This window comes from Drosophila innubila (genome assembly GCF_004354385.1).
Source record: "Drosophila innubila isolate TH190305 chromosome 3R unlocalized genomic scaffold, UK_Dinn_1.0 2_E_3R, whole genome shotgun sequence".
NCBI lineage: Eukaryota > Metazoa > Arthropoda > Insecta > Diptera > Drosophilidae > Drosophila > Drosophila innubila.
The window spans coordinates 13,548,948-13,573,100 of record NW_022995380.1 but is presented as its reverse complement, the minus strand read 5'-3'; the positions used below and the strand labels follow the sequence as shown (position 1 = coordinate 13,573,100).

At 39.6% G+C, this 24,153-nt stretch overlaps 3 protein-coding genes across 3 annotated transcripts; 2 read left to right on the top strand and 1 right to left on the bottom strand.

Moving 5' to 3' along the window:
- The first annotated feature begins 14,980 nt into the window (after positions 1–14,980).
- LOC117790223 (phosphoglycerate mutase 2) lies at positions 14,981–15,971 on the top strand. Its single transcript, XM_034629569.1, has one exon. The coding sequence runs from the start codon at positions 15,022–15,024 to the stop codon at positions 15,874–15,876; it is 855 nt and encodes a 284-aa protein (XP_034485460.1). The 5' UTR covers positions 14,981–15,021; the 3' UTR covers positions 15,877–15,971.
- Positions 15,972–17,684: 1,713 nt separating this feature from the next.
- Positions 17,685–18,613, bottom strand: LOC117791521 (chymotrypsin-1). Its single transcript, XM_034631311.1, has 2 exons — positions 17,957–18,613; positions 17,685–17,896 (listed from the first exon to the last, which is right to left on the bottom strand). Exons 1-2 carry the CDS (start codon positions 18,599–18,601, stop codon positions 17,705–17,707), a joined length of 837 nt encoding a protein of 278 aa, XP_034487202.1. The 5' UTR covers positions 18,602–18,613; the 3' UTR covers positions 17,685–17,704.
- A 3,528-nt stretch (positions 18,614–22,141) lies between these two features.
- On the top strand, positions 22,142–23,492 carry LOC117790928 (chymotrypsin-1). The gene is made up of 3 exons (XM_034630544.1): positions 22,142–22,333; positions 22,390–22,991; positions 23,060–23,492. The coding sequence occupies exons 1-3, from the start codon at positions 22,150–22,152 to the stop codon at positions 23,213–23,215; spliced, it is 942 nt and encodes a 313-aa protein (XP_034486435.1). The 5' UTR covers positions 22,142–22,149; the 3' UTR covers positions 23,216–23,492.
- The last annotated feature ends 661 nt before the right edge of the window (positions 23,493–24,153 follow it).

Genomic DNA, 24,153 nt, shown 5'->3' with positions numbered 1-24,153 from the left:
TAAAACTCACATATGTTTTAAGGAATGCGTGGAAAATATGCATATGCATGATATGATTTGACAACTGTGTGACCAGGGTCTCAAGAAATTGTAAGATATCTAGAAAAATTATTCTAGTATTAATTTTATTTTTATTAATGGTTATAGAACTCTATAAATTTATTTAAATCACCGACTCAGCGATTAGTTTATTAATTTCAACAACTGCTATCATAACGGAACCACTTCTATCTAACAACAACACATGTTCACCTTCCGGATGAAGTTCTTTACAGTTCCCACATCATTTTTCACCTCTGGTATTTACGAAATGCTCTCAGAACTAACATTTGTGCATACCTTGACTAAGTTGCAGCCGGATCTAATGCTGGAATGACCTAATTGCACTATGAGTACGAGTATGAGACTAGTAAATATTTAAATGATGATAAACTTGGAAGATCTTGTTTGGTATATTTAGTCAGCTGTTTGTTTTTTACTGCATTACGCATACTCGCACTTCCTTCATTCAACTCAACTAATTTCATTCATAAAACTAAAAATAAATTCGGTGAGAAAGTCGGTAGATTGCGTCAGGCAATGCATACGAGGTCGGGTATATGAGTATCTCAAAAATAGTTGAGATTTCAACAAATGTTGCCGCTAAATGCAAATAAGCTTAAATAAATGTGTTTACAGCAGACTTGAGTTATCTGTAGGCCTGATAATGCTTTGTTTGTTAGCTTGAGATTCGGTAGGCAGCTGGAAATTCGGCTAGGCCCTTTCCCACCAAAGAGAAAATACTGGAAATATTGGCCCGTACTGTAGCGGAACTTGGCTAAGTTCAAAGGTCATATTAAAATTTAATGCCAAAAATGAAATAATTGAAATTTTGGCGTTGAAACGAGTTTTCTATGCCCAAAAATAATACTGACCCATGAGAAGTTTTCGGCCATTTTGACCTTTGACACTGTCCGAGCAGCAACCCCGTAATAAAGCGCGACCTTCTATGCAGCAAGTCCTGTCAAACAGGATGCGAGTCACCGTAACCCCATTGAACTGTTGAGCAACCTTTCTCGCATATAGCTTGTCAAAGCTTAACTATTCGATAGTTTATTCACATTCATATTCGTACTAGTACTCAGTCCGCTATTCGTACAATCACAATTATTAATGAGCGAACAGAGTTCAATTGTTCAATTAGTTGCCGCGAACTCCTGTACAAATTATGAATGAATTACATTCGATTCTCCCCAAGAGTGCAAGCCCCCCCCCCAAAGGGCTGTCAGCGGGAGTTACCCCCTTGTCCCCCCGACAACACACCCAGCTCTCAGGCCAGGCCAGTCATTTAATCATGTTAATGGCATTAAGCAGCTTAATCGACGGCAAGATCTAAGCGCTGGCGTCGATAATCAGCCCGCCAGAGAGACCAAAGACCAAAGACCACGAAGACCACAGAGACCACGGAGACTGAAGACTAAAGACTAAAGAGACAAAGACTGAGCCAGAAGACCACCCAGCAGCTAGTGGAGTTCATCTAATTAAAAACAAAAGTGAACCGCCTTGTAAATGTCAAGCGAATTGTCAGAGAGTCGCAGATCACGAACCGAACCAGTTGCTAAATCAAAATGCATTTTACTCTCTTGCAAAAACTTGGCGACAATTAAATGAAAGCCGCATTTGCCGACAAACATAACAAATGTTTTAACAAAATACAAAAAAAGGAAAGAAATCATACTCGTAATCAAATAATTGACGTTAAGTAACCCGAGCAACCCGAGTAACCCCGAGTATTGACATTTGCCTACTTGACATTTTAATATATTTGCTTGCGAAATGAAATTTGGTTTTGTTTATTTTTTCTCTTTATTGTTTTAATCACATTTTCATAAAAAAATTAAGTTAAAAAATTACAATAATATATTCATTTTGTTTTGACCACAATAAAAAGTAGCCGACTGAGCTGAAAGGGGTTAAGCTTTTCGTTGATCTCTTGGCCGTCGCATCTCGTCCAGCCTCCATTCCGAGCTGCTCAAATAGGTACTCATCGAGAGGGTTTAAATTAGTCTACTTATGGGCAATAAGCTGGGTAACTGGGGCAAGGGTCAGGCTTAGCGGGCAGCTAATTGGTTATGTTGTATACTTTTTGAAATGGTATCAACTTTTTATCAACAAATATTGTAAGAAAGCACATATTTCTGTCAATGTATGATTAAATTAATTTATTAATAAATAATTAGTTGAATAAAATCAAAGAATAGCGAGTCTTACATATTCAGTGCAGTATAAAGAAACAACCTGAGAAATAATAAAATCTTGTATACTGATACCGAAAATACCCCCAAAATTGCACAACTATTTAAATTGCAGTTAATGTATTTTATGCCTCATACTTAGCTCCGTATAAAGCTATTCCCACCTTTGCTCTGGCCACATGCCATGGTCAAATGGGCATTGGCTAATGGCCAGTTACTGGTGCTGGTGACTGGGCATCTGGCCAAAGGACAGTTAACGACAATAAACCAATTTGAACGCCCACAAAATGAGCATGAAATTGCTTACGGAAGTAAGTTCATGTGCCACAAAAACAAGGCCTAAACCAATTGTTTTTAGCCATTTGGAACGCTGGCAGGAGAGAGGGAGTACAGAAACTAAAATAGTTGTCACTGCTAAAGAAATGTGTAATAAATGCACAAATGGCAAAGGAAATATGCCGACATAAAAGGCTAAAATGTCCATAAATATGGCCAATTATTTTGGTAACAGACAATACACCAGTTTTAGCTCACGTTCCAGTTACAACTTTGTCTGGGTGTGTGTCTTCTGTTTTGTGTCTTGTGTCTTGTGTCTTGGTCAGTCGAAGGTCGCTTCAGGGTCCTTTCATCAGCACGTAAATCATGGAACAAGCCCAAAACAATGCCGCAACAGTAGGTGTTGCCCATTGACCATTGTCCTGGCCGGGAAACACCTTCCTTAAATGGTCGTCTGAGCTGACTCTGACAAAGACATCAAAACCATGCGCTGACTCGGGCTTATAACTATTATTGTATATGACCACATGCTTGGTAGTTGGCCAACACCCACGTGGCACTGCAGATGTCCCTCAGATCTGTCTCAGTCAGCAGCTAATGCGGTAATTAGAAAATGCCTTGAGGCGGCTCGGGGCACGCGGCAGTTCCTGCCACATACGGGTTAAAGATTGCAATCTACAGCGTAATGCGATACTTGACTACCTCCTGAATCCTCAATTGTCACAACTCGTTGTTACAGTTTCCAGCCAACAGCCTCCCAGCTCGAAAAAGGTAACAATTGCCACCCCTTTTGGTCTGATCTCGGGTCGGTATCAATTTCGGTGACTTCGGGGCATCCCTTTGAAAGCATCCTTTGAAATCTAAACCGCAAAACATTAGTAAGCCCATTTTTTACTTATTATTGTTGTTGTTGTTGTTTTTTTTTTATTGTTCTTTAGCCGCAATTGTAATTTTATAACCCAATTTGTGTGATTTCGAATGTCATCCGATACTATGTTAGATATTTTGATTAGCCAGCTTTTTGGGGGATTTCATTAACGATAATCTCGGAATTTTTTCTGATTGACAGCCAATTGCCGTTAGTTGTAAGCTCTTTCAGTGCAATTTCCAGCATCCGATAAACCTCTAACTGCAACCCTTTTTCTAACCCCAGCTGACCATTGCACTATTGGACCAATGGTCAAATGTCAGTTATAATCTCAAACTAAAACACAAAAGGGCAGCTGTTGGGCAGATCAGAAACACGCCAAGAATCAGATCTCAAGATGCTGCGACCCTGCTGCAACCCTCTTGATTTGTCAGCTATGAAAAGGAAATCAACATCTTGTTTAGCAACTTTGTCAAATACAATTAAAATGTACAAAAAACAAAATATAATATCAAATGCAATTTGATTGAAATGCCAGCGAAATGTCAATCAAGGATTTGAAACACTTTAGGATCATAAATATAATACGCTGGAGAAATAAAATTCTTGGAGAACCAAGCTACTCATTTTATTTTCATTGAATCAAATGGTTGAATGAGCATTTGCCGTTTTCTTACATACACTTCGAGGGATTTTCCTTTCCCTTAGGAGCTTAAGAAAATTTTAATTAAAAATCTCTGTTTTTTTACCCAAAAAAATCTAGTTTTTTCCCAACATTTTTTGTAAAAATCATGAGTCCGAAATTAAAACTACAAATTCATCGGGATATTTCGTTATGCAAATGCAATGTACGACGTTCGTTGGAGGTCAGCTAAGGTCAATGCTGACCGTTGCTTTCATTATCTTAGCTATAGCGAAGGGTTGTTTTCTCCTATTCTCAACTATTCTTCATGTTTGTCCAGGTGCTGCCCGTTGTCCCGAAGCTCAAGATCTTTAAATGTGATTTTTCATTAGAAAATCATAAAAATAAAATCGCAATTCCCGAGGCTTATTATGCGTGACAGCCTACAAAAACATTAATAAGCATGACAATCATATCGCATCGCAGCACATCTTCGCCATAACCCAAATGAAGTTTGATTGTTCCGTTTGCCGATTGGGCAATCAAATTGAAGGCAGATGTCCTACGAGTCCGGCCAGAAATAGCGCTTCTTCACACATCCCGCTACTTGCCCAATTCAATTAGCACCATTATCGATAGCCAGATAGTTCGAGAGGTAATGATCTGCCTTCTTGTCTGCTGTTTTTATGAGGCGTCTTAAATGACGCTGACAAAAGGAAGTTATAACCTTCAATTCGACTGACATTTCAGCCAGAAGTAGACTGTATTTTATTGAAGTGTGATGTAACAGAATTCTTGGATTGATGTAAAAACTTCAAACTCATCGAAATACGAGTAGTTTTTGAACGGAAGGTAATTGAATTTCGGATTCGCTATAATACTCATAATATCTTAAAATATAGTTAAGCAAAACTCAATATGTGTGAATTTTCAACGTTGTTTACTTTACTTACAAAGATTTAAGATAGATAGAAATGTTAAGTGTTTCAAAAGTATGTTAATATGTTCAAGTTTTTTTTTCGTCTACTTTAAATTTCTTAAATAAATTGTGCAGTATTAACCCAATTTTTTTCTATGAGAATCTTAATTCAGGCGAGAATATGAATGCATCCCTTTAAAAAAATATTAATGAAAATGTGAAAAAATAGTTTATAGCTTATTGAAATTGAGTCTATTGTGTTCGTTTTCTTCTCTTCTACTTGGCTTAAGCTGTCAATAAATATTTTTGCATTAGGCATAAACAATAATGATAAACTGAAGTCAACTTCAAAAAGAAGTAGAGTAAAAAAAAACAACAAAACAAATTTTTGAAGGGCGCTGCCTGACGCCACGCGGCTCTTAAGGACTTTCATTTTCATTTTCAATCTTATTGCCACCTTTTGCAACTGGCAAGAAGAAAGGCAAATGAATTTGTTTGCCTTCAGCGCATTCACATCAAATATTCAAAAGGCGACGGCTGCTGGCAAAGATGCAAAAATATTTGCAAAGCCTAAGAAATTGGGTCAAAGGTGAGAACGAACACACACTGTGGCTGCAGGGTGTGGCATCAACAGCGGCAACAATTTTCTATGCCAATGCATTTTGATCGACTCGACACATATGCAAAAATTGCCAACCCCAGCTCAAAATGTTGCTTCTCCCTCCCCACTCTGTTTTATCCATTCCCTTGTTACGCTTGACATTATTTATGCCAATTTTCAATGCATTTTCCAGTGCAAATAATTTGGTAGATTTTGATGATTTCCCAGTTGCCTTTTTTCTTCTTTTTTTTTTTTGACATTTTTGTAACGATATTTTCATTTTTACTTTACTTTATGTTTTCGGGGTGCCAAAAGGAGGAGTGGAAAGTGCGAAAAATTCAACACAGTTACAATATTTCTATAGCTGTCCAACATCAAAGATCATTAATTATTATTTTTATCTCCTGCTGTGACTAATTCGATTTTTATGTTCATCCTTCGAGTTGATTTTTGTGGTAAATCTAACAAATTTCAGTTGCAACTTGTTTCGGCCAATTCTATAAAATTCAAAAATAAAGCTAGATAACTAAATAGAGTTTTCAAATATGTGTTTTTTATACAAGAAATCCCAATTAAATTATATACTTGTGACATCTCAAATTTAATTAATATTCACACTTATCCATAAAGTACAGTTTCAGAAAGCTAGAAAACTTTTGTAAGCAGTTGAATTGCGCACTTTCTCATCGAAAATAACGGTCAGCTGTCCATCAAATCGCAACTGTGGGAAGAGGAAGCTGTTATTTAACTGGACCAAACTGCTTGTCACCTCTGAACTGGATCTGGTCAGAGCACTCTCATATGATGTCAACGTCAATTAATAAAGAAAGTTCAAGATTTTAGCCCAAAAAGAGCACACACGTCTGGTTTTTAACCCTAGGGTTCGCTAAATGGTAGAGCATCTTTGATCTCAAAAGATCGAGGGGAAAGGGCTCAGCATCATCCCTTTTTTTGTGAACTCTTTACCAAACATTAATTTCTATTTATTTTTTTTCAGATTTCTTCCCAAAAACTGAGGTAAAGAACTGGCATGAATGGACGGCAGCATCTTTGAAAAAGGGCACTGGGTCTTTGTATAGGGTTCAAGGGGTAAGAGGCGATGGCTGGGAGCACTTTATTGGCACAACAAGTTATTAATTATATTGTAGAAATAGGGAGGAAGAGGAAGATTCTAAATATAGCAAAATGATTTCATTTGATTCAGAACTATCTGCTGTACGCTTATGTCACAAATATTGTTGTGTCTTTTGATTTTCATTTTTTAATCTTTAAGGTTTATTTTGTGGGAATTTTAATCTTTATAGATTTTTGCTGCTGCTGATAAATAATTTTTAAAATGGCTCTGACTGTAGAAATCTCAATATTTTATTGCTGCTCCGAAAATAAATAAGAACCGGCGACAACCACACGAGAAATACATTGCTCAACATGATAAGCGGACCGCCAGTTGATAAGCGAAGCCACAAAAACAGAGATTGACTAGAAACCGTTAGACACAGGCCGTTGTTAGCTGCGTGCTCCACTTCACTGTCTGCTTTTGCCGCCTGTAACTAGAAAATTTCTTATTTCGCGTATTTCCTCTTTAATTTGCTTCGCGCTCGACTGCCATCTCGCTCGCACTGGGCAGCATTGAACCGCATTGGGGGGCTCATAGTGCAAGTCCGAAGGTTAGAAGAGCACAAAATTTGATTAACAAATAACAAATGTGCGTCGCCTTTGGCCGCTCTCTCTCTCTTGCGCAAACAGTAAACCTGGCTGCCTCTCAGTAAACTGCTCAAAAAGGGGCGGCGCTCCGCTCTCTATGTATATGAAAGAGAGTGCGTTAATGTGTGTGTGTTGAGTGTAAATGACTCTGAGTGCGTGTTTTCAATGAGGGTTCTAAAGTTTCGTTAAGAAATATTCTTATTGTACTCTTACTTTAACAGTGAGTCAATTTCCAGTTGGACTGCTCGACAGCGACTGAAATGTTATTTAACAGAATCATTGTGTTTTAAGTTTTTTATTGCAAATCAAAGCAGTGTTTATATCAAAATAAAATATAATTATGATCTAAAAGATTTTCTAAAAGATATTCTATTCGGAATTTACAACTTATACTTAAAATGAACAGAAACAAATTTCTAAATGGTAAAGTACTACAACTCTGGAGTGCTATTTCTTAAAGTAAGCAGTCGCTTAGAATAATTTTTTTTAGCAATAACTTTTAATAACTTATTTACTTATCTATTCTCCCACTTAAATCATTTGTTTCCCGGAAAAAAACCACTTTCACCAAGAATTTTTCTGGAATGTCTATAAGATTGGACAGATACCAGTCTTAGCAGTCTAGTCGTAGTTAACGATAAATTGATGCTGCTATGCGAATTTGTGAAATTGTGAAATTCCAACGCAAATTTCTATTAATTAACAACCTTTCAGAGAGGCATTCGACCGGTCCCAAAGCCCAACTCGTAGTCGAACCCGAATCTGAAACTGAAACTGAGCCTTGCTGCCTGAGCTGAGTTTGTGCCTGAAATAATTAATGATGTGGCGCGGTTGTGTTGCATGCAGCGAGCGGCATCTTAACTTTTCTTGCTGTGCAAATATTAGCAAATTATTTTAGTTTTAGAGAGAATCTCCATGGAACGCGTTGCTTCTGTCAGTATATCTATGGAACTCACTGTCATCTTAGCTGTTTACATTTCGCCTGAGACAAAGTCAAAGTCGAGCATCCATCCCCTGATGCTGCTCCAGAGTCTGAGTTTGACTCAGGGGCAGAGTTAGAGGCACTAATGATGTTCTGTGTGGGTTTTGCCGTTTCCCTTTCTCAATCTGACTATATTTGCACTTTTCCGTTTGGTTAAATGTCACCCTGAGCCAACTCAGTTCCTTAGTTCCATTTCGGCCTTAATTGTTCCTCTGTTGTCAACTGCTTCGAGTAATTAAAAACACCTTTCAACTGTCCAAAGCGAAGATTTGCCAAGCTGTACTCTTCTCCATCTCGTTCTCTGTCTCTTCCTTTGGCATTTTGTTTGATTAGCAAATTTGTCAAATTTGCCACAAAAATCAATTTATCAAAGCTGCTAATGATTGCCACAATGTTGCAAATAAGTTAAATGCCAGTTGATAAATTCCAATGATTGCGAACATTTTTGATGCTGTTCTCTGGGCTCTTCCGAAAAAATTAAGGTTAAAGAAAAATCAAATAGAAAAAATTTGATCGTACTTTTTTATTTATTTATATTTCAAGATATGTTGAGTGCAATAAATATATTCAGCGCTTCGGTGAGAGTTCATTCTCTGTTGATTCTCAGCTATTATATCTAGCTATTTTCTGTATAAAGGCTTCTAACTTCCACTATATACCAGTGATATAACTTGTCTAAATTATCAATTAGCTAAATATATATTCCATCTTTTTGTTTAATGAAAACAAAACACAAATAATGGGAGAAATGGGGAAGAAATTACCCGATGACAGTAACAATTAATTTTCAATTAAAGTCGGAACAACATTTTAATTGTTTGTCTACAATTTGGCAGCCAAGACACGAATGAATAAACAAACATATGTTATGCACAAATGCTATTCATATTTACACGCATGTTAGGAGCCTCAAATCCCCCACAAACCTCAACCCCAATCTCTAGCACCCCCTTCTCCCCTTTCTGAGATTAACGCTTGAGGCACGAGCGAGCTGCTCGACTTGGCTTTGTGGCACGTTTAGTGGCAAGTGTCTCACGCATATACACAATAAAACACGGCAACAGCCCCGTCTCCTCTCTGTCCCACCTTTTTGGGCGCCATGAATTTCAATTCGCGTCTTTTCATTTATGCCAGAAAGCGTAAGCAAACTTCAAGACTTGGCAATAAAATTGCTCAAATGCCGCAAAAACTTCCGGAACCACTAAATTCACGTGCTGTGCACCACCATCATACATTTAGCATTGTATTTGCATATGTCGCGTGGTTGTGTGGTGCTGTTAGTGCCACGGAGTGGGGCAAAAGCAATAAAGAGCTACTGGAGACAGCCGGCAGCATCCTCTTTTGGCTGTTGCCTGTCACATTTCCATTAGCATTTGCCATTTAACTCATCATCTATGCATATGTGTTGTGTGAGTGTGTGTGTGTGTGCGAGTGTATCATCTTGCAGCGGCTGTTTACCACATTTATTACCCATATTTCGACATCCGGCTTTTATCCTTTCGCTCCACGCTCAGCGTCTTCAATCTGACGCGTCATAATTGCTGCCTTTAGCGTCGGGCAGAACACATCCCCCTTACCCCTACATTGTTGTCCTTTTCCGTATCCATATCCAAGTACATACCTCTTGGAAAAGTTTATTATTGCTGTTGTTTTTGTAGTTATTGTTGCTTCTCCCACACATGTCCTGCGTTTTAATTATTCAGCCACTTGCTGTACGTGCCACATGAGCAACAACGTGGTAAGCGTCGAACGATTAAAAAGTTGTACATACAGATGCTAATCTATAGATACAGATATTCTATATCTGACAGTTATATATGCTTAGAGATACAAATATTATAGTAAGATATGAAAGACAAACTCACACAATATACAAATATACTTTAAGTGCAAATAGTTATGTACTTCCTTCAGTCTGGTAAATATATTTGCATAAAGTCATAACGGAATTTTATACCAATTTTTAATCAATTTTTTAATATTTATTTTACACTACAAATTCAATCACGATCGCAAGAATCTGCAATATTATAATATTACTAGTGGCGTCATCTAGCGTTCGTAACTTGTAAGGGGTTAGTTGGTGTACAGATATTAAAATGTCATTGATTACGTATTAGGATGTATCGCATAACTCGATAGCTGGGAAATTAATTAATTAAGCTACTAAAAGAAAAGGTATTTTATGAAAATCTAAAAACAAAGTAAAACAAAAACATACTTTTAAATTAACCATAAGATGTTCGGGTCTAATTAGCTTTTGGTCTCATTACATATTTTCATTGCATACTTTTGGGCGACAAGTTTTTAGTTTAAATTATTATTAATATATTTGGAAAATTAATATCATTTAAGATCTTTATAAAGCACAATTCACAGCCGATTAAGAACAACATTTCAAGTGTGTATTTATTGATTATTTTGCACTTCTAGTCCATTAAGTGAACCGACACGATCCATTGATTGAGAGATGGAATTTAACCTCGAACGGAATAAAATAAATGAGCTGCTATTGGCTACTGATTGTTGAACTCTTGAACTCTATCGGTACTTAATAGAAACGCAATCAAATAATTGCGCAAAGTGTGCCACAATCAAATATAGCAACAAATTAACCAACGCCAACAACAGCAAACAACAAAATAACTGTCATTGTGGTTGCTGCTGCTGCTGCTGCAAATCGATAAATCGACAAAGCCGCAAAGTGAAAAAAATAAAAATGAGACAAGAAATAAGTTAGCCAAAAGCTTCCCCCACTCATCTTCCCTCTTTTGATCTCTTCCACATTCATCTTCCGTCGTCTTCAGTCTTGCAACTTGGACCAAAGCGATAAGTTTACAATTGCTTATGACTTCAATTAATCTGTGGAAAGCGCCTACGCAGCCAGTGTGCAAAAGAGCGAAAAGTGCAACAAACAAACGTAAAGAAAAAATAAGAAAAATAAAAATAATAATATTAATAAAGAAAAACACGAAAGAACTGTTCGATGGTACATAAAGAAGCTTGAATACTCTGCTAGCTCAATTGATCAATCAATTTAACATTGTTCACTGTGCTTTAAAGATTAAATTTAAATAATATTTATATAGATAAAATTATATATTTTATCTACTTAATTCTAGAATTTTCTTAAGACGTGAGTGTAATAAAAATATAATGATATATTCAACAATGATAATAGATTGGCAAATATAAATACATTATATGTTTTAATATTAGAGTAAAGAGAATATTTCAAAGATATAAAAATAAGGTATATGGTCTTACGATATATATTCATATTTTTGAGACATATATCTTAATTTTCAATTTCATTTTTAGCAGTATATGTAACTTGGTATCTTTAAAATAACTTATTTCAAAAATTGTTTAACAAACTTGAAATACTTGATGTTAGGGTATACAAATACTCAGCTCGCACATAAAAATACTGACTACAATTCTGCACGAAAATAGAAATTGCCAAGAGCTGCGTCTGAGTCTGCGGTCGACTCGCCAAAGTCCCATAGTTGGAGGCGCGATCTTCGACTGAGAGCCGAAGCCGCAGAAGACAATTGACCTGAAATTTCATTGAAGATGAGCTCGAGCGTAGAGTGTGTGCAGTTTTGTTGCACGGCCACTGCCAGGGGCAGATCCAGGGGCAAGGCTTTGAAATCTATACAAAACGGTAAATTGCTTAGTCATTTGGCCAAGTTGCTGCGTTGATGATGCTGCCACAGACCCGAGTTGCAGCCAACAGGCAACAGGCAACAGTCGCTGCCAGCATCGATGATTGTGATCATGATCATTATAATTATTTGCCTTTGCCATTATTATCAAAATGAAATCGCATGCTAAGCTCCTCGCCTCACTTCGCCTCGATGTCTATAGTATGTCCATCCGCATTTCTGCAATGACTGCATCGATGGAGCCTCTGTTTCCTAGCCCTATTTCACACACCCACATGAAACGATGATCGTCTGCAGCGCCACTTCCATTGGCCACTTCCAAGTCCAGGGTTGGTGGACTCCAAGAAGAAGCAAAATTGCTTTCTTAAATTTGGTTTCGGTTCGGTTATGCTCAACAGGCGTTCATCTATGAACCTGCCAGTTGACCAGTTCGACTTATCTCTGAACAACCTGAGAAACTGCAATTTACTGAGGGCACTTGAGCTTTGCAAATATAATTGGCATTTAGATAGACACATAGAGATTGATACGTTTAACATTGGCATATGTGTTAAAGGCCTAACCGAAAACGTATTCCATCAAATGATTAAATAAGCACATACTTCAACTAGAACATTGTCATACCACAAGTTTAAAGAAAGAAATACAGGAACATATATATATAGGACTTTTGTTTTTTTATCAAACGCTATAATATGATTCGTTAATGCATTCACTTTATAGGTATAAATTGATTTCGATTTTTATACTTAAATTATATTTGCAATGCCAGCAAATAATTGAATGCAGCTGTTGTAAATGGTAAGAAATAAATCCTTGAGCGGATAATTTTCAATTTACGCAAATCCAGAATGGAATTGGCCGATGAAAAACGGAAAATGAGTTCAATGTTCAGTGTTCAGTGTGTGCACCACATGTGTGCCTGGATAATCAGAGCTGCCAGGTGCTCAAATTGCCGCAGGTACTCACACTCACTCGTACTCACAGTACTCGAAGCCATACGAGCCGAAATTCAACAAAAACAGCAACAACTATCAAAGGTTAAGCGAGCAAAGTTCGTGGCCGTGCTACGTGTGTGTGTCCCATATGTATGTAAGTGTGTGTGTGTGTGTGTGTGTGTGCGTGGATGTTGCAGTTGCAAGCGCGTCTCAATTTCATCGCTGCAGCTGTGCAGTAGCCCCACCACAGGCCACCGTTTGGTAACTGCGGCGGCTTCTATTTGGGGTCTCGGTCTTGGTCTTGGTCCCAGTCGCAGTCGCAGTCTCAATCTTCAGTCGCCTCTTGGTCATGTCTGTTGGCCAACCAATTCAATGGACATTCGCCGTTTGGAAAACTTTTGACCTGCTCACGCGTCAGTTGAAATTTCCGTAATTGTAAGCGCCATTTTATTTTCATTTTCTTTTTTTTATACATTTTGGCAGGAGAAAATTGTTTATCAGAAAGTGGAAAATTATTAAGTCGTTACGCGCAACGGAACGTGTTCCATATGGATAAAGATAAAGTACAGAGCTATACTCAAATAACTACATATGACTAGTAGCTAGTTTAGTATTGATTGTATCTTAAAAATTTCACCTTAACCGCAGACAACTTTACTTTTAATATAATAAATAGAGAGTTTAAGATCCAAAGGTGTCTTAGTTAGCACAAAGTTAAAACATAACACCTCTTTCCTCTTTTCTTATCTGTAATAGCTATAAAAATATTTAGGTAATTCTTTAGGCAGTTATTCAGTTTGAATGCAAGAAATGTAAGACTTGTCGAAATAATAGACTCGATTACTTGCGATCCGAGCTAATATCATCAATCATTCATTAAAAGCAATTAAGCCGCGAATCGTGTCAACTGTTAACGTGTCTAAAGCCCAGCTTAGAACCCTAGGCTGCCCTCAGCCACAGGTGCCAAAAGAAGGCCCACAGATGTGTGGCAAGTAGCTGGAGGACAACTTCTTATGTCTATAAGCAATTAAAGTCACAAAAAATGTCAGAGGCGATAAATTTTGTTAAGTGCGTTCCACATGAAAGTTGTCAAAAAGTGTTTGAGAAATTTTCACCGCAAGCCACACAGCAACAACAACAACAACAAGTAGAGACACGACTTTGGATGTTTATCAAACACCTCTGCCAATGCGTGAGGCCTCGAGGTGTGGCTCCAAGAAACATGGACACGCAAACCGAATGGCAGAGACCAGAGACAGAGAGCAATGCATGGTCACTGGAACTGGGATTCAGACTGGTGCTGGTACTGGCACCCATGGACAACGACAGCAATAGCGACAGCGACGAAGACGACGACGTCGTCAGATAGGCAAGCGATAAGCAACATTACCGTACAATTTTCAATTAACACGAGGCAACTGTAAAGAGCTTGGCCAGGCAATGGACCAGGTGGAATGCCACATGATGGCCCGTGCTTTGCTTGCCACCAGAGTGGCGCTTCCAGGCAAAACTGTCCAAGCTCCTATACAAATTGTCTAATCTCTAACGCTCTCACTCCACGACTGGACATCGATCTATGGGTAGCTGCTCTTGGTGTCGCCGTCCCAGGGACAAGTTGTCGACCTGCCGGCACAAAACTGACCGCAGTCGACAATTTATCATCCAAACTGCCGCCACTGTCGGCCGTAAAAGCTCTTTATGGCTGCTTCTGCTTCTACTGACTATCCAGCACAACCCATTCTCAGCTACCTTCCCTGACCATGTGTCACTTGGTCGATTTGTTGGCTGCTCGCATTGGCAGTCCAAGTTGCAGTTGGTTTTGAACAAGTCTTCAATGTTACTGTCGCTTAACTTCATTGAGTTGTCACTCAGTTTATAGCTAAGGTAATTTAGTAAGCCTTTCACAAACTACTACTTCTTCTCTATTTGAATAACCCTTAATTGGCTGAACTTGTCAGGAGCATTCAAATAAATATATATATATATAGATATAACACATATATGAGCACTCCTACCAAATTTCATAACTCTAGCTATGGTAGTTTCAGGGATTGTTTGTTTTTTTCTTTTTAATACCATATTTTTTAACTTTGGTTTATGTAGTTTTGGAAGTCTATAGTTGGCAATGACTACATTGTCTTATCAAGGAGTAACTCAAAATCTGTTGTTTTTATTTTAGTAATTTTGACAAATAAAATTTAAAAGATAAATGGCTGGATCTTTGAAGCTCTGTTGTGAAAGTCAGTTGTTGTTGACGCCACGATTGTTGACGCCGCAACGGAGATACTCTGAAAAGTGTGAGACGAAGAAGTTCGTGGTAGTCATGGTGCGACACGGTGAATCCGAGTGGAATCAGAAGAATCTGTTTTGTGGGTGGTTTGATGCCAAGCTCAGCGAGAAGGGCAAGGAGGAGGCCTGCGCCGCTGGCAAGGCAATCAAGGAGGCCAAACTGAAGTTTGACATGGCGCACACTTCGGTGCTGAAGCGAGCCCAGGATACCCTCAAGACGGTGCTAGAGGTGACTGGGCAGGAAACGATCCCGACTTGCAGGACGTGGCGCCTCAACGAGCGACACTATGGTGGGTTGACGGGGCTCAACAAGGCCGAGACGGCCAAGAAATATGGCGAGGATCAAGTTAAGATCTGGCGACGGAGCTTTGATACACCCCCACCGCCCATGGAAGAGGATCACAAGTACTACGAATGCATTGCCAAGGATCCGCGCTATAAGAACCTTGATCCCTGCGATATGCCCAAAACCGAATCCCTAAAGCTGACCATCCAACGCACCATGCCATACTGGAATAAAGTCATCGTGCCGCAAATCTTGGAAGGCAAGAAACTGATCATTTCCGCACATGGGAACAGTCTGCGTGGCATTGTCAAGCAGCTGGATCAAATATCCGATGAAGCCATCATGGAACTCAATCTGCCCACTGGAATACCATTTATCTATGAGCTGGATGAGTGCATGAAGCCGTTGGTATCGATGAAATTTCTGGGTGATCCCGAAACAGTGAAGAAGGCAATGGAATCTGTTGCAAAGCAGGGCAAGGCGAAGTAACTTTAACTGATTTGTGATGAGGTCAAAGTGCAGAAACATTTTCGACAGTAGCAGCTAAATAAATTGCAATAAATACAAGAAGAAGGTCAAAACAATATATTGCTCAATCCACTTGCATCGCAAACACGAGTCTTCCATCTGATTCAGAATCCGGGAATCGGAATTCACGAATCGAAACAAGAATCAGAATCTGCCCGCGAATGTCAAGCAGCAAATAAATTTATTTGATTTTAATTGACAATGAAAAGTCAACAAAGGCCCAAAGACAGGGCCTCTAGACTAGTCATATTTATATTCATATTCATCTGCACACTCATACAATTACTTGTTTCAGCTCTGAAATCAGGCTGCGTCTACCAACTGAGTCTCAGTTCCAGACCCAATCCAAGTTCCATTTTCCCCGTCAATTTTAATTGCTGGACGGGTTCAGTTGGTTGAGTTCGTTTGGATGTTTGAATTTTGTGCGCGACATTCAAATGGGTCGAATTTTAATTTGTTTAAATGAAATACTCATTTAGTTTTTATTGACAAACAAATTGAATTGATTGATCTAAATGAATTTATGCGGTCAGCGACGAGCGTCTAACAAATGCCATCTCTCTCTCTCTTTCTTTCATTAAGCCCCTCTCTCTCTCTCTCACATTCGCTTTCACACTTATTTATTATTAAAATGACTTGTTTAAAAATATTCATATATATCTTCTTAGCATTCGCAGTGTTAGTTTATCGACTTTAGAAAAACACCTAATAAAATAGCTCAGCCGTCTTTAGATAAGTTCCAATTGGAAATCTTATTCGCCGCAGAAAAAATAATTAATTAGATATATTGGTCATTGTTTTTTTTAACTTTGGTATGATAAAATTTTGATATTTCTCAGATTTGAATAGTTGTTTTTTTTGTAGTCAGCTGTTCAATGGTTTCATTATTGATTTATAGATCTTTCTTACGAATGCTTTATTTTTTTCTTGCAAAATTTTATTTAAAAGAAATCGTTTTGATTATTTGAATGCTGTTTGTAACGGAGAAAGTATAAGGTCATAATTCTCGCTCCAATTTCAAGCAGGTAGAGTATAACAAATGCAGTTGAGAATTTGGGCAGTAGGTACATCAGTATAGATGAGGTACCCAAATCGAAAAGCGTGAGGCCCACATTATTTGAACTTAATTATGTTGGAACGCAGAGCTGGTCGAGGTTGAGGCATTGGGGCGCATCTTTCAATTTTTTCCACTACAAATACGAATGCAGCATAGAAATTGAAGAAACATAAAAATGTTTGCACTTCGTATTTGTCGCACATAAAATCTAATATCGAATTACAAGCGCAGTGCCACGCCACGGTGCACGGTCCATGGTCCATGACTCGCGGTCCAGCTTGCAGCATGCTGCATGCCTCACTTGAGGCTGTGTGTAGTATGCGTGTCAGCGAAACTTTGTCTGTCTTGCAGGCGTGCCCCCTCCCCCCTCCCTCCTCTCCATCAGCCGCCTCTGACTCCACCCTATCGCCTGCGTCTGCGTCTGCGTTTAGAGTCTGGGTCTTGGTCTGGGTCTGGGCCTGTTGCTGCCCATAAAGAAACTGAATTGAGTTAAATGTGCGATAAATTGCTTTTTGCATTTATCATGGTCCACAGAGTGCAGGCCAAAGCTGGAGCCAGGCCAGACCATGTCAGACCCTGCCATACCAGGCCATACCAGGCCAGACCTATGCCTAGGCATTGGGCCGATGAAGATGCACTGCGGCTGCCAGCGACTGTGGCGAATATTGAACAAGATTTTTAATTAGTCGCCAAAAAAAAAAGGCTAATAAAATTGAAGGCGCAAAGAATTTATTAGTTTTGCTCGGTTTGCTGGGGTTGTCGGGTCAAGTCCTGGTTAAGGATTTTGTTTATATAGGGCAGAAAACTAGAGACGCGCGTATAGACATCGGGCTTGCCCTGGGCACAGGTGGCGCTACCATAGGACACAATTCCAGCCAGTTTCTGTGGGCCGCTTGACAAGATCAATGGCCCACCCGAATCACCCTGTACAAATGGAAATACTTTAATAGTCATACCTAAACTGAGCTGAGCTGACGGACTCACCATGCAGGCTCCTTGGCCATGTGCTGCCAATGCACAGATCTCATTGGGTGTGACGCGAAAACCTTTCTGTGCGCATTCCCCATTCGAGATGGTCTGATAGTCAAGCACCTGCAGCCGATCCGGCACCTTGGCCCCCGAGCTGCTTGGCGTTGTGGATCCCCAGCCGGTGAGACGGACAGGCACTTTGCCGCCAATGCGATCAGAGCCACCCATGGGTATGGTGCCAATCTCGGCGAGATGCAGTCCAAACGGCGGACTGACCTTTAACACTGCAATGTCATTGATAATCCGTGGCGTCATTGCGTATCCGGGATGCACGTGTTTCCCCACAATCTTGTGCCGCTTGCCACCTGACTTCCAGTTGAGTGTGCCACCCAAAACGCTCAGATCCTCCACCTTCATCTTTTCCACACAATGGGCCGCAGTCAACACATGCAGCTCACTGATTATGGAGCCGCTGCAAAAGTGCCGCCAGCCGCCGCGGCGTTGCATCTGCAGCGACACCTGAAACGGCACCGTATTGTTCATCAACTGGCCACCATTGATGCGGAGTGCGTCCAGATCAGCATCCTCTGCTCTCACTAAGCCCAAACAGAGACAGACCACAAGGCAAATCTCAATTAAATGTTGATATTTTAATGGCATTTTGTCAGCTCGCATCTTTCGAATGTGTCTCAAAATACGAAATTGTATCTACTTAAATGCTTATGTATCTTTTGGATGCCTCTACGCTTATAACTTTATCTTCTTTATGGCAATATAACCAAGGTTAAAGATTACAGCTTGCTGAATATTTATTATAAATGTTATTATTTATATAAAAATTGGGTTATGGTCAGATTCTTAAGGAAATGTTAATAAGATTAAATACAAATATAAACCAAATTTATCAAATACATTCCAAAATTAGTGCAAATAAGGTAATTTAAAAGTAACAACGAAAACTATACACACTGATAACTTAAAATGACTTTTTAATTTTTCGAAAGATGAAAAACATTTGTATTTTAATCAAGTTGAATGAGCTAAGAACAGACTTTGTCACTGCCCGATTTCATTTTTTTATTTTTGTAAGTTTAAAGTTAACGCCAGCCTGAAAAAGGTTCGGTGTTAACAAGATAAGCATCCATCCTGTCTGTAGAGTTCGAAGAGGCCGCCTGGAACGCCATCATTATTATGACATTTTGGTTGATTGCCCGAATCATTGCCAGCCTTGTTCTTCGCCAACCAACTTCTGTAGAATTGTGCGTGTGGCCGTCCTTTAAAAAAAAAAAAACTCGAAAACAAAAAAAAAATGCAGCGAAAAAAATAAAATAAATATTTCGACTGCAACTTTTATTGCCTGTGCCGCAGTTTTGTGTTGTTTTTCGTCTTCCAGGTGATTTATATGTCGGTTCTTAAAGCAAAGCCGCTTGTTTTATGACCTGACTCGGCTCAGTTGCCAATTGGGCCTCCAAAATCCAGTAGTTGGTCTGGAGTTAAGTACTTAATCGCCGCCTGCACGTGCGGTCTAAATTGGCCTTTCACATTTGTACCATGCCTGAAAAAAAGTTCTAGAATGAAATAATATAGATATGGAAATTAACCTTCACTTGACAAGATTAATACATTATAATATATAAGATTTATTATTATGTATACGAAAGATTTTATATTGTGTTAAATACGAACCAAATCCGAATTTTTGTGACATTTCTTAACAGTTCACATAGAAACCGTCAGCCAAATATGACTAAATCAACACTTTAAAAATTTCCTAATCAATCATGATATTAATCTAGTCATATCTCTGTATAATATAATATAAGTGACGTTATGAAATGAAATCTGGAATTATTAGGAAATTCTCTCAGATTTCAGTTCAGAAGCAATCGAAAGGTTCAACTGTTTTGGCCCCTGGATTGTAACAGTGGGACAACTGTGGCTCCTGCTGTTTGGATGTGCGTGTCAGAATATCATAAGCAAATCTTGGATATGAATAGGGACAATATTATACTCGTTTCTCACCTCTCACTTTTCGCAGAGCAGAACTTAAGTGAGCTGGTGGCTTGACAGAAGTGCCTACCTGTTGTCATCAATTAGGTAACAAGCTCACGCGACCGATAAATATTGTGAAGAAGGTAGTATCAGTATCAGATTTGGTAAGCGTATCTACAAATGGTTAGGCTACTCGCTGTGTCCAGATCTCTTATCTGATGTGCAAATAAAAACGTATTTCACTTGTCCCACTGAGAGAAGAGCTCATCCCGAATGTATGTATGTATGTATTTAGACGGCAGTCATAATTTATAGGTATGCCGAGTGGATCGGTGGATCGGTTCTGTTGGGTTGGTGGGATGGAGGGACGACATTGGGCACCTTGTGGCGTTGGCAAATTAAGTACGTAAAATAAACGACCAATTTACTGATTATGCAAAACATGCAATTAATTTTCCACTCCACATTTGTTCCAAATGTTTTATACATACGAATTAACTAAACTTGTTGTTGTCATTTATCGCAACGAGTGCAAAATTAATTGCCACAATAAATGGAAAATTTATTCAGCATCTTGCTGTTGACTTATCTGTAGTAAGGCTGTACCAAAGTGCTACCAATAATTTATGAACTATGTATTATAAGCTTGGCCAACTGAGAAAGTAGTTTACATATGGAAACTGGATGGATAGATGGCTAGATTATATTCTTTATTGCAGTTTAATTTGTTTATTTTTTAAAATATTTTCATATGCTCATCATGTATGTATTCGTTAGTCTCTGATGTACAGCTTTGCTTAATTGGATTTCCCGCCAAGACACAGAGAGAGAGATAGAGAGAGAGAGAGACAGAGAGAACAAAGCCTAATGAGTTAACATGGGGATTAACCTGTCAACGGGAACTCGGCGAACTCACATGCAAATTATATGCAGAAGCTAAATATAAAACGCGAAGATAAGTCCTGTCACGTTATTGGCGTTCTGTGCTCCTTTGTCAGGGTGGTCCAATTAACAAAAGGCAGAAACCGAAGGGCGCCAAGCAGACAAAAAGCCAGCTCGCATCCTGCCAAAATAATAAAGCCATTTCAAGTTCAAATCAGTTCGTAGGCAGCGCCAAACCGAGCCGAGCAACAATTAACACAGTAGTCCAAAGATCAAGACCTCAACATGCTGCAGCGCCGACTCCCAGAAACCCAGCGAATCCCCAGAGGTGTGCATAATTAATTTGCGCCAGTTGCCACACACAGTTCTCGGGAAGCGCAGTGAAATGATTCATTAGCTGGATGCAATCAGGCCGGAACTGACACATGGCAGGCAGCAAGAATTGGCAACTGAGAGCGGCAACAGAGACGGGAGCGGAGAAGCAACGCAGATAGCATACAGCCTGTGCCCGCCCAGACGTCGGCAACTGAAGTTGATTTGCATCGAACATGTGAGCTGCCCAGATAGCCGAAGCGAACCGAAAGGTGTTGATTGCCCAATGGCAACTCCAATTGTCTGTCTGGCTCCTCCATCTGCTGCCCCAGCACACACACAGGAGCAAGGAATTAAAAGAAATGTCCGATGCCAAGGAGCAACTGCAGCAGTTGCTGCTTGTTCAATCGGAATATTTAAATTATTCATTGATTAAAACTGCAGCCTGATCAGCCTGATCCCTCATCCCCGCCCGGCTCTATCCTTGCAAAGACACCCAGTTTCTTGGACTACTTGTGCCTGAATCTGTTTTCTTGTCGTTTCAATTTGGATGTAGGTGTGGGTAGGTGTAGGTGTCATTACCAGGAATTGAGGAAGCAGCTCTGTCTCGTTCCATCTACTCCTCTCGCTCCCTCTCTCTGTCTGTTGTAAAGCAGAGTGCCACCCAAAAGTCAGACATCTTAAGGAAGCAGGTCTGCTCTCTGTTTTAACAGGAATCAATGAAACAACTTTAAACCCATCTCTATCTCTATCTCTCTATAACTCATTCGATCACTTTCGATCGAAGTGTGTAGAATCTTTCGTTACTCCCTTCCTTCTGCGTGTTCCTCTGCATCTCACCGCTTTCTCTTCCTCTTTTTAGAACCATATGTAACTTTATTACTTTTTTATCTCTCTTTTTATTCAATTTTCTCTCCCTCTTTGGGCTTTTCCAAAATGCAGCTCCCCTGCTGCTTATGTAGAGCTTTAAGCACGCTCACAAGTTAATGGTGCTAAAAGTATACGACCTTGTTACGCATTCCATGAGTTCAGACCGCCCACAGTTATTGGTTGATAAAATTCTAATGAGGCAAAAGTGCAAGGTATATAAAGGCCCGATGCTAGTTAGAAACCAAACAAAGCCAATCGTCATGGAAGCTCAATTGATTCTAGTCTTGCTGCTCGGCGTGCTGACATCTGGAAAGTCCATGGGTAATGGAATTGATCGTAAGTTATCAACTTGGCGACATAAAATATCAGTTGGTAAAACACTTGCATTATAGTGGATGCCTATTTTGAGAGTGTGGACAGCAGTTCACAGGAGCGTGTGGTTGGTGGTTATGATGTGCCGGAAGATGAGTATGTGCCTTACCAGATATCCATGCAGTTCCTCACACGCAGCGGAAAACAGCGTCACTTTTGCGGCGGATCCCTCATCGCACCCAATCGTGTGCTGACTGCGGCGCACTGTGTCAATGGACAGAACGCCAGTCGCATTACCGTAGTTTCTGGAGTGCGGGATTTGAATGACAATAGCGGTTATCGCTCCCAGGTGCAGTCGTACGAAATGAATGAAAACTATGAGGAGCTGGTGACCAGTGACATCGCCATACTCAAAATCGATCCACCCTTTGAACTGGATGGCAAGCGGATCAGCACAATCGATGTGAGCAGCAATGAGCTTGTGGGCGCAGATCAGGATGTGATGCTTACCGGTTGGGGTTCCGTTTTCCACTTTGGTACTGGACCCTTTGCCAAATATCCCACAATTCTGCAGAAGCTCTCCTACAAAACGTTGGCCAATGATAAATGCAAACAGACCATGACGCAGCTGACGAACACCGAGATTTGTGCCCTGGAACGTTTCGGGAAGGGTGCCTGCAATGTGAGTTGATTTATCTTTGAGCTAATTTGGTATATAATCTACGATTATTAATATGATATTCTCTTTAGGGTGATTCTGGTGGTCCTTTGGTTATGGTCAATGGCGAATCTCTAAAACAGGTGGGCGTTGTTTCATATGGCACCGCTTTCTGTGCCTCCAACAGTCCCGATGTCTACACTCGCGTCTCCATGTTCGAGTCTTGGATTAAGGAACGCATGTCTTAAGCTCAACATGCGGTAACTTCTACAGAAATCCAAGTCAATCCAATAAATACATTATTTCAACTTACTGAAATCACAAAACGTAAAAAAAAAATTTGGACACTGGGATATATTGACTGCTCTTCAACACTACTTGCAAGCAGTCTAAGTGTACATATCAAGCAGTGTCAGCAAATAAGTCTGCTTGCTTTCGTGCTGTGCTTGACAGTTTCCCATCATTTTCTGTTGCATACTTTTGTGCACGCTCAAAAATGCAAAATAAATTCAGCAGATTTACAGTCTTAAATTTTAATTTATTCTTTTAAATGTTGTCTTATCGTATATCTATTTAATAGTCGTGATACTTTCTGTATATGTCAAACGGATTCCGAGACTTGCTAATGGCTAAGATAAGGGGTCGGTTTTTACTTCTCTCTTGAACTACAAAGCCCTCAAGTGGTTGGTTAGAATCTTCGGTATCTTGTCCTTCAATGACAGGTTCACTCTCAGTCTCGCCTTCTTCATCTTCTTCGTTGGAATATTGCCCTTCGATTTCTGCTTCTTGTTCGTGTTCATTGTTATCAAATTCGTTGTCCTGATTCTCAATCTCATCTGGGGTTGACTCCTCTTCTTCAGATACCGTTTCCGTGAGATCGGGTAGGACGTATTCATCTTCTTCTGGCTGATCCACCACTTCTTCTTCAGGATCTTCCCCCTCTGCCTCCTCACCGTGCTCTTGGTTCATATTATGATCCTCTTCAGGTTGCGGTTGACCAGATTCCTGGATTTCCTGCTCCCCGACTTCAGAACTAACTGGCTTTTCAAGTTCCGTTGAAATATCCTGTGGAGTTGGTTTAGCTGCTTCCTGTTCTTCAACATTTTCCTTCTCCACATCTGGTTCAACTTCAATCATTGGTAATGTAGTTGTTTCCATTACTAAAGTAGTCGTTTCCATTACATCT

Coding starts and splice junctions, on each gene's coding strand:
- LOC117790223 (XM_034629569.1), top strand. CDS start 15,022: ATGGCTGGATCTTTGAAGCTCTGTTGTGAAAGTCAGTTGTTGTTGACG.
- LOC117791521 (XM_034631311.1), bottom strand. CDS start 18,601: ATGCCATTAAAATATCAACATTTAATTGAGATTTGCCTTGTGGTCTGT. Junction 17,897..17,956: donor ATGGCCAAGGAGCCTGCATG/GTGAGTCCGTCA, acceptor CCATTTGTACAG/GGTGATTCGGGTGGGCCATT.
- LOC117790928 (XM_034630544.1), top strand. CDS start 22,150: ATGAGTTCAGACCGCCCACAGTTATTGGTTGATAAAATTCTAATGAGG. Junction 22,334..22,389: donor CATGGGTAATGGAATTGATC/GTAAGTTATCAA, acceptor CTTGCATTATAG/TGGATGCCTATTTTGAGAGT. Junction 22,992..23,059: donor TCGGGAAGGGTGCCTGCAAT/GTGAGTTGATTT, acceptor TATTCTCTTTAG/GGTGATTCTGGTGGTCCTTT.